Source organism: Salmo trutta, chromosome 13 (genome assembly GCF_901001165.1).
Source record: "Salmo trutta chromosome 13, fSalTru1.1, whole genome shotgun sequence".
In the NCBI taxonomy this organism is placed as follows: domain Eukaryota; kingdom Metazoa; phylum Chordata; class Actinopteri; order Salmoniformes; family Salmonidae; genus Salmo; species Salmo trutta.
Window position 1 is genome coordinate 31,239,319 of NC_042969.1, and position 10,406 is coordinate 31,249,724.

The 10,406-nt window shown below is 39.1% G+C and overlaps 1 protein-coding gene across 1 annotated transcript; it reads left to right on the top strand.

Annotated features, from left to right (window-relative positions):
* The first annotated feature begins 3,012 nt into the window (after positions 1 to 3,012).
* LOC115205635 (60S ribosomal protein L26) lies at positions 3,013 to 5,910 on the top strand. Its single transcript, XM_029771819.1, has 4 exons — positions 3,013 to 3,100; positions 3,992 to 4,167; positions 4,310 to 4,450; positions 5,745 to 5,910. The coding sequence occupies exons 2-4, from the start codon at positions 4,000 to 4,002 to the stop codon at positions 5,871 to 5,873; spliced, it is 438 nt and encodes a 145-aa protein (XP_029627679.1). The 5' UTR covers positions 3,013 to 3,100; positions 3,992 to 3,999; the 3' UTR covers positions 5,874 to 5,910.
* The last annotated feature ends 4,496 nt before the right edge of the window (positions 5,911 to 10,406 follow it).

A 10,406-nucleotide genomic window follows, 5' to 3' on the forward strand; every position in this document is an offset into this window, starting at 1 on the left:
AGCTTTTTGTGCATATGGACATTTTTGGGGATTTTTTTTCAGCTCATGAAAGATGGGACCAACACTTTACAAATCAAATCAAATCAAATTTGATTGGTCATATAGACATATTTAGCAGATGTTATTGCGGGTGTAGTGAAATGATTGTGTTCCTAGCTCCAACAGTGCAGTAATATCTAACAATTCAACAATACACACAAATCTAAAGTAACAATAATGGAATTAAGAAATATATAAACATTTGGACGAGCAATATCGGAGTGGCATTGACTAGAATACAGTAGAATAGAATACAGTATATACATATGAAATTAGTAAAGCAGTATGTCAACATAATTAAAGCCACTAGTGTTCCATTATTAAAGTGACTAGTGTTCCATTATTAAAGTGACTAGTGTTCCATTATTAAAGTAACCAGTGATTCCATTATTAAAGTGACTAGGGTTCCATTATTAAAGTAACCAGTGATTCCATTATTAAAGTGACCAGTGATTCCATTATTAAAATGACTAGTGATTCCATTATTAAAGTAACCAGTGATTCCATTATTAAAGTGACTAGTGATTCCATTATTAAAGTGACCAGTGATTACATTATTAAAGTAACCAGTGATTCCATTATTAAAGTAACCAGTGATTCCATTATTAAAGTAACCAGTGATTCCATTATTAAAGTAACCAGTGATTCCATTATTAAAGTGACCAGTGATTCCATTATTAAAGTGACCAGTGATTCCATTATTAAAGTGACTAGTGATTCCATTACTAAAGTAACCAGTGATTCCATTATTAAAGTAACCAGTGATTCCATTATTAAAGTGACTAGTGATTCCATTATTAAAGTAACCAGTGATTCCATTTTTAAAGTAACCAGTGATTCCATTATTAAAGTGACTAGTGATTCCATTATTAAAGTAACCAGTGATTCCATTTTTAAAGTAACCAGTGATTCCATTATTAAAGTGACTAGTGATTCCATTATTAAAGTGACTAGTGATTCCATTATTAAAGTGACTAGGGTTCCATTATTAAAGTAACCAGTGATTCCATTATTAAAGTAAACAGTGATTCCATTATTAAAGTGACTAGTGATTCCATTATTAAAGTAACCAGTGATTCCATTTTTAAAGTAACCAGTGATTCCATTATTAAAGTGACTAGTGATTCCATTATTAAAGTGACTAGTGATTCCATTATTAAAGTGACCAGTGATTCCATTATTAAAGTAACCAGTGATTCCATTATTAAAGTAACCAGTGATTCCATTATTAAAGTGACTAGGGTTCCATTATTAAAGTAACCAGTGATTCCATTATTAAAGTGACCAGTGATTCCATTATTAAAGTAACCAGTGATTCCATTATTAAAGTGACCAGTGATTCCATTATTAAAGTGACTAGGGTTCCATTATTAAAGTAACCAGTGATTCCATTATTAAAGTGACCAGTGATTCCATTATTAAAGTGACTAGTGATTCCATTATTAAAGTAACCAGTGATTCCATTATTAAAGTGACTAGGGTTCCATTATTAAAGTAACCGGTGATTCCATTATTAAAGTGACCAGTGATTCCATTATTAAAGTGACTAGTGATTCCATTATTAAAGTAACCAGTGATTCCATTATTAAAGTGACTAGTGATTCCATTATTAAAGTAACCAGTGATTCCATTATTAAAGTGACTAGTGATTCCATTATTAAAGTGACCAGTGATTCCATTATTAAAGTGCCTAGTGATTCCATTACTAAAGTAACCAGTGATTCCATTATTAAAGTGACTAGTGATTCCATTACTAAAGTAACCAGTGATTCCATTATTAAAGTGACTAGTGATTACATTATTAAAGTAACCAGTGATTCCATTATTAAAGTGACTAGTGATTCCATTATTAAAGTTACCAGTGATTCCATTATTAAAGTGACTAGTGATTCCATTATTAAAGTGACTAGTGATTCCATTACTAAAGTAACCAGTGATTCCATTATTAAAGTGACTAGTGTTCAATTAATAAAGTGACTAGTGTTCCCTTATTAAAGTGACTAGTGATTCCATTATTAAAGTGACTAGTGATTCCATTATTAAAGTAACCAGTGATTCCATTATTAAAGTGACTAGTGATTCCATTATTAAAGTGACTAGTGATTCCATTACTAAAGTAACCAGTGATTCCATTATTAAAGTGACTAGTGATTCCATTATTAAAGTGACCAGTGATTCCATTATTAAAGTGACTAGTGATTCCATTATTAAAGTAACCAGTGATTCCATTATTAAAGTGACTAGTGTTCAATTAATAAAGTGACTAGTGTTCCCTTATTAAAGTGAATAGTGTTCCATTATTAAAGTGACTAGTGTTCCCTTATTAAAGTGACTAGTGTTCCCTTATTAAAGTGACTAGTGTTCCATTATTAAAGTGAACAGTCATTCCATGGCTTACATGTTGCGTTTATAATTTTGTTCAGTCAGGTTTGTTTGTATTAGGTCTCTTCTCGGGAAATTTAGCCTACTAATTGATCGTCAGGGTGTCAGTCGAGATGGAAAGTCCTATAAGGTCCAGGAGATCCGACTAAATTACATGATGCTTTATGATGCTTTATGGCGACATCTCCTGGTCAACATCCATACTGCTTGTATTCTACTCTAGTATACTTCCATACAGTTCAAAGCCCGCCCTGACGAACACACACACATACACTGACCACCAACCTGTAACGATGCCTCCTCATGAAACGATATGCTTTTCTGTTGTTGGCGTCGGCGTCCCGTACTGGACTTAATATTTTCATGAAATTGTAGGCCTAATCCATAAGCAGTCCAAATACATTCCATTGACTAATGTGAAACTCCAAAGCACAATAACAATCTTGTAGGAACAAATAAACATTTCATATTTGTCAATGTACTACATACACATTTGTACATTTTTATTGCTGATTAATATGGATTATTTTTGATTGATGTAACTTCCAGCTACGAAGTATAAACAGCAGTAACTCTCATTCTGTGTATGTACTTCTCGCGGGACTCATGTGAGAACTAATGCGAGCGGAAGTACAATGAGAGTCTCTTTTCCGCCGGTCATAGAGGAGTAATCGGCAGGGTAAGAATTCCTTGTTGACATTTTCACCAAAGTTATCAACATCCATCCTATGTTATACACTTTTGTTGGTCCCAAAAAGTACTCGTAAAGTCAGGTACCGCTCATATATTTCTATAGTGATCACTATTGGAGCCACATTTTATATTGATTGCTAAATCAAACGTATTGTAATCTTCATCCCTCGACCGGTGCTGGCTTGCTAGCTACCCGTTAAACCCCAGAGGATGGCAGACAGGCTACGAATTGAACTGGGCCTGAACATTCATTTCACGATATGTTTTCATAGTGTCTCATATTTTAGCGAACCCCATGGCATTGAAATGTGTAGTTTGTATGTCTCTAACACTGAAGTGCACTGCGCTTGACAAGCATCAAACATAGCATTTGCAACCTTGCTAGGTAGCTATCTGTGTACCCATGCTATGTTGAAAGCATGGATGTGACGCGTACATAGCAGCTCATAGATTTTTGTGTGAACTTGTAGGTGGTGGTCTCTGATTATCTCTGAACTGTTAAACGTTATTTATGCAGTTGTTGGGTGGATAGCTTGTCTAGCTAGCTAAATGTTGTAGCTATTGACATGATATCCTGAAAATGACTAGCTACCGTTACCCAGCTAACGTTAGCTATATAGCTAACTAGCTTCACCTTAACAACAGTATATTACTTGAGGTGCTCGCTAATAAGGCTAGCGGACAAACGTTACCTTTTAGGTCGAGAATATCTTGGCTTTGGCTTTGTACATTAGCTATGCAGTTGTGTGGGTTTGTTACTGGTAACAAACACATGTTGCCTAGACGACAAATGATTGACATGTAGCAAGTTGTGCTTGATCTGTCGGGCCATCCTTCCGCTCTAGTCTGAATGTTGTCTATTGTGTTTGCCCTACAGTCATCAACATGAAGCTGAATCCATTTGTGACATCCTCGCGGCGTAAGAACCGCAAGAGGCACTTCAATGCACCCTCACACATCCGGAGGAAGATCATGTCCTCCCCCCTCTCCAAGGAGCTCCGTCAGAAGTACAATGCGAGGTCCATGCCCATCCGCAAGGATGACGAGGTCCAGGTAAAGACCCCAGAACCACATAGTTTGACCAGACTTGATACTAATTTTGAGGTTGCCTTACTAGTTGTTACTAACATGCATGAGGAACTACATAAAACTTCACGTGGTTATTAATGATATTTTCCATGTTTGTGCTGTGCAGGTTGTCCGTGGCCACTACAAAGGTCAGCAGATTGGCAAGGTAGTGCAGGTCTACAGGAAGAAGTACGTCATCTACATTGAGCGCGTGCAGAGAGAGAAGGCCAACGGCACCACCGTGCACGTCGGCATCCACCCCAGCAAGGTGAGGCACTAGCATCTACCTGTAGTCACACACCTGTACCTTTTGATGCATACATGTGTATAGATGTATTATACATTGTTGATAATGATTGTTTTAGTGTCTCAACTAAATTTGAGTGGTCCACGATGGTTTTTCAAAAATCACTATTTTCTGTTGTTGTGGAGTGACACACACACAAAAAACCTGGCTTTAACACCATCTAAAGAACTACCATTCTCAGCAGCTACCTGTTGGTGTTGCATACCTGTAGGAATTTCTAAATGCATGCAGGTTTATCAGTGTGTCCAAGCTCAGTGGTCACCACACCTGGGTCATGTTCACCTAGACAGACTATCCACCCAACAAAATAGCATATTTCTGTTGGACAAGCCATGGTAACACATCCGTTTCTAGATGTTTTTCTTATTGATTTTCTCCAATGCGCTTTGACACAGTGTGGAATAAAGGAACGTTTACTTGAGAAAATGTAAATGTTTCCGTAGGGTGCCTGGGTAAACTGAGCCAATGTACAGTTATTTTCCATTCACCACTTGTTTCAGCCTTCAGATGTCATGGCAATGGATGTTTTCCTGTTATGAAGGAAGATTAGTTGACTGTAGTCAGCCTTACTGTAAGTCACTGGACATTTTGACTGATTTGAACATGTCATGTGGCAGCAGGCACCTCATGTATGCTTTGTACTGGGGAAGAAACATTGACTACCAGCTAGTACTCCGCTTAGTGCAGTTACCTGACATGTAAGCTTAGGATCAATGTTAGAATGTGAGACTAGCCTTGGTTACTGATTTTTGGTGGTCAATGCATTCCTACTTGGCTCCAGTCGGTCTTGGACATCGGTGATATTACTTGTAGTAACACATTTGATATAGTTCCCCCCAGTCTTGTGTCGATTTGAGGGCTCTTCTCGTTTGTCTAATAGAATGGCTCTCCGTGTTATGTCTAAGCATGGATTTGTCATTTCTGATTGGGATTGCAGATAAAGTCCACTGTTTTGTAGAAACTCACAATTTAGCTTCTCAAGCCTAGCCTACTTCTGGTGTAGCTAGACTAGTATTGTGGCAGAGATGTTTCTCCATGGCGTAGCTGGACTAGTATTGTGGCTGAGATGTTTCTCCATGGTGTAGCTAGAATAGTATTGTGGCAGAGAAGTGTTTCGTGAAGAGGAAATTAGTTTGGGCTTCAGGAATCATTTTTTTCACCACACTGTTTATATTGAAGTTGACCTAGAACCAATCCTCCTCCTGCTCTAAATGATTGTGCCAATCACATCTCTCTTTTCCCTCTTCCCTCCCAGGTTGTGATCACCAGGCTAAAGCTGGACAAGGATCGCAAGAAGATCCTGGAGCGTAAGGCCAAGTCCCGCGCTGACGGAAAGGAGAAGGGCAAATACAAGGAGGAAACCATTGAGAAGATGGCAGAGTGAAAATGTATTGTTTACAATAAACTGTTGTAAAAATCAATTTCATTGTCGTAAATGGTTTTATCACAGTAAAGTGCTGCACGGTGGGCAAGCTGCGAGTATGGGGATGTTTTTGTTTTGCCTAATACTCTGGTTTCACCTGGTGGAACCAGCCTAATCGCATGATGGTTCACGTTCAAAACAAATTTTATTGGTCACATACACATGGTTAGCAGATGTTATTGCGAGTGTAGCAAAATGCTTGTGCTTCTAGTTCTAACAGTGCAGCACAGAAGTGTCAAAGGCTTTTATTGACAATTACATGAAGTTGATGCAAAGAGTCAATATTTGTAGTGTTGACCCTTCATTTTCAAGACCTCTGATGGCAGCCCATTCTTGCATAATCAATGCTTGGAGTTTGTCAGAATTTGTGGGTTTTTGTTTGTCCACCCGCCTCTTGAGGATTGACCACAAGTTGTCAATGGGATTAAGGTCTGGGGAGTTTCCTGTCCATGGACCCAAAATATCGATGTTTTGTTCCCCGAGCCACTTAGTTATCACTTTTGTCTTATGGAAAGTTGCTCTATCATGCTGGAAATGGCATTGTAGGTCACCAAACTGTTCCTGGATGGTTGGGAGAAGTTGCTCTCGGGAGGATGTGTTGGTACCATTCTTTATTCATGGCTGTGTTCGGCAAAATTGTGAGTAAGCCTACACCCTTGGCTGAGAAGCAACCCCACACATGAATGGTCTCAGGATGCTTTACTGTTGGCATGACAGGACTGATGGTAGCGCTCACCTTGTCTTCTCCGGACAAGCTTTTTTCTGGATGCCCCAAACAATCGGAAAGGGGATTCATCAGAGAAAATGACTGCCCCAGTCCTCAGCAGTCACATCCCTGTACTATTTGCAGAATATCAGTCTGTCCCTGATGTTTTTCCGTGAGAGAAGTGGCTTCTTTGCTGCCCTTCTTGACACCAGGCCATCCTCCAAAAGTCTTCGCCTCACTGTGCGTGCAGATGCACTTACACCTGCCTGCTGCCATTCCTGAGCAAGCTCTGTACTGGTGGTGCCCCAATCCCGCAGCTAAATCAACTTTAGGAGACTGTCCTGGCGCTTGCTGGACTTTCTTGGGCGCCCTGAAGCCTTCTTCACAACAATTTAACTGCTTTCCTTGAAGTTCTTGATGATCTGATAAATGGTTGATTTAGGTGCAATATCCTTGCCTGTGAAGCCCTTTTTGTGAAAAGCAATGATGACGGCACGTGTTCCCTTGCAGGTAACCACGGTTGACAGAGGAAGAACAATGGTTCCAAGCACCACCCTCTTTTGAAGCTTCCAGTCTGTTATTCGAACTCAATCAGCATAACAGAGTGATCTCCAGCCTTGTCCTCGTCAACACTCACACCTGTGTTAACGAGAGAATCACTGACATGATGTCAGCTGGTCCTTTTGTGGCAGGGCTGAAATGCAGTGGAAATTGGTTTTTTTGTGATTCAGTTCATTTGCATGGCAAAGAGGGACTTTGCATTTAATTGCAATTCATCTGATCACTCTTCATAACATTCTGGAGAATATGCAAATTGCCTTCATACAAACGGAGGCAGCAGACTTTGTGAAAATTAATATTTGTGTAATTCTCAGCTTTTGCTCACGACTGTACATCGACCAACTGTATTTCTCCGGGATGGATTACATCTGAAAAGGTATGGTACAAGCAAGTAGAGGTGGAGGTATTGCCATATATGTTAAATGCAACCTAGATGTCACTGTCCATTTTAACTTCTGTTCCGAAACGGTATGAATGCTTAGTTCTAAATGTGGTCCTTGGTCATAATGCACTATTAACGCTAGCGGGAGTTTATCGCTCACCCTCAGCTCCGGTATCTGCTCTATGCAAATTGTTTGAGTTAATGTCTAATTATGCAAACTCTGAATTATTGATTATCGGAGATCTCAATCTGGACTGGCTGATGCCAGCATCGTTTAAATTAAGACATTTGTAACGAACTAAATCTTACTCAACTAATAACTATACCTATCCGTCCTAATCCAAAATACCCCCAAAATCTACATTAATAGACCTTATCTTTACAAATACACCACAAATATATAGCTAGTGGGTTATTTGCTAATGACATCAGTGATCAGTGCACTATTGCATATATCAGAGTTACTAGGCTAAAAACCCTGACCCCCGTACTAAAGAGAAACTATAAACACTTCTCAGAGCAAGCCTTTATCCATGACCTTTTATTATTCCGAGTTTTTATCCGTAAACTGCATAATGGACACAGTTTTAGCGTTCTCTTTCTTTTCACCAATTTTTACCTTCATGGCTGATAAACACACCCCGTTAAAGCGACTTAGGGTTAAAAAAAATCCAACTAATCCTTTGTTCTCCTGTGATTTGAAAATCATTTTTCTGCAAAAGAATCAAGCATGAGCCTTGTCGAGGAAAACTGGTGAAACAGCTGATTGGCTGTGTAACCGATGTGAAATGGCTAGTTAGTTAGCCGTGGTGCGCACTAATAGCGTTTCAATCAGTGACGTCACTCGCTCTGAGACCTGAAGTAGGGTTTCCCCTTGCAACGTTGCAAGGGCCGCGGCTTTTGTGGCGCGATGGGTAACGATGCTTCGTGGGTGTCAGTTGTTGATGTGTGCAAGGGTCCCTCGTTCTAGCCCAGGTTGGGGCGAAGAGAGGGACGGCACCTACACTGTTACAACTGCTTTTTAGGCAATTAAGAAATAAATGGACCGGGGAATAAAAAAGGCAAAATCTAGGTATTTTCTTGATGCTATGATCCCGCTAAATTCTGGAAAACTGCCAATTCGCTTAAACGAGGAAACTCCTTGACTTCCCTGCCGAAGCAAATTACATCGGAATCTGGGATCATCAGTGACCGAACTGAAATTTGTGATGTTTTTAATAAGCATTTTATTTCTGTTGGTTTTCTTTTTGAAAGAAAAAATGGCCAACCTGATCCTGACCGGTCTATTGTTTCAGTCCCTCGGTCTTTTTAACAGGAAGCAGGTTTTTAATTTTCAAAAAGTCACAGAAGATGAGGTCTTATCTTATCTGCACTATCTGCTATAGATTCTAAGAAATCATTAGGCGCTGACGATCTGGATCCATATTTACTCACGTGTGCGGCACCTATTATTGCTGGTGCAGTGACGCATATCTTTAATCAAACATTTGTCATAGGAAAGATTCCTAAATCTTGGAAAACAGCTTTGTTTTATACCACTCCTCAAGGGAGGTGATGGTAGTGAATTTTTTAACTGTTAACAATACTCTTTCTAGTAATCAATCTGGCTTCAGACCTAAACACAGTACTATTATGGCCACTGTACATGTTGTAAATGATATCGCTAATGCCCAAGATAATAGAAAGCATTGTGCTGCCTTGTTCATAGATTTGTCTAAAGTTTTTCACACTGTAGACCCTGCAATACTTTTGGGTAAGCTGTCGTCAATAGGACTGGGATTGGATGCCTGTCATTGGTTGCATGACTATCTAAAGGATAGAAATCAGGCTGTTGGAGTCGACGGCATCCAGTCGGAGCCATTGCAGTTGGTTAAAGGGGTCCCACAAGGTTCTATACTTGGTCCATTACTGTTCACTCTCTACATAAACAATATCGGTGATGAGATAAGAAAGTGTCAAATTAATGTATATGCTGATGACACTGTCATGTACTCTATCGCTTCAACGGCTGACCAAGCATTATCACTATTGTAGACAGGTTTTAAGATATTACAAGGGTCTTTTATACAGCTAAAACTTGTTTTAAATGCAAAGAAAACACATTTTAGGATTTTTAATAGGTTCAAAAAGTTGGTTGAAAATACACTTGCACTTACGAGCCTAGATGGTTGTCAGTTAATCAGGTTCTGCATATAAATACTTAGGGATATGGTTGGATGATAAACTGTCTTTTAAAATGCATATTGACGAACTTTGTAAATGGCTAAAAATGAAGCTAGGTTTCCTCTATAGAAACAGGACATGTTTGTCCTCTACAAATAGAAGACAAATTGTGCAAGCTACTTTTATGTCTGTTATAGATTATGGGGATATTATCTACATGCATGCTACGGCATCAACACATCACTGGATGCTACTTATCATTGCACACTTAGGTTTATTACGGGTGCTAGCTACAGAACTCACCACTGTGTTTTATATCAAAATGTGGGTTGGACTTCGCTGTCCATGAGACGAGAACAACATGCTCTCGTGTTTGTCTATAAAGCACTTCTGAATAAACTACCTTCTCATTTATCATCACTCATCAATATTATAATTATAATTCCTAACACCAGGTCTCAAGCATGGATTACACTTGAGGCCCATGTGATTTCCACAGAGTTGGGTATGGACTGCCTTTTCCTGTTACACTCCTTGCTTATGGAAGTTATCTGTGATCGATTTGTTTTGTATTGTGTAGTTTCTTAATCATTGTACCTAAACTGTATGTGTAAACATGTATACGCAGGGCCCAGCTGTAAAAGAGACCTTGGTCTCAGTCTGTGTTCCTTGTTGAAATAAA

Excerpts from the sequence above, each read along its gene's own strand:
- LOC115205635 (XM_029771819.1), top strand. The coding sequence starts at position 4,000 with ATGAAGCTGAATCCATTTGTGACATCCTCGCGGCGTAAGAACCGCAAG. Across the intron at positions 4,168-4,309 it reads GCAAGGATGACGAGGTCCAG|GTTGTCCGTGGCCACTACAA; the intron begins GTAAAGACCCCA and ends TGTGCTGTGCAG. Across the intron at positions 4,451-5,744 it reads TCGGCATCCACCCCAGCAAG|GTTGTGATCACCAGGCTAAA; the intron begins GTGAGGCACTAG and ends CTTCCCTCCCAG.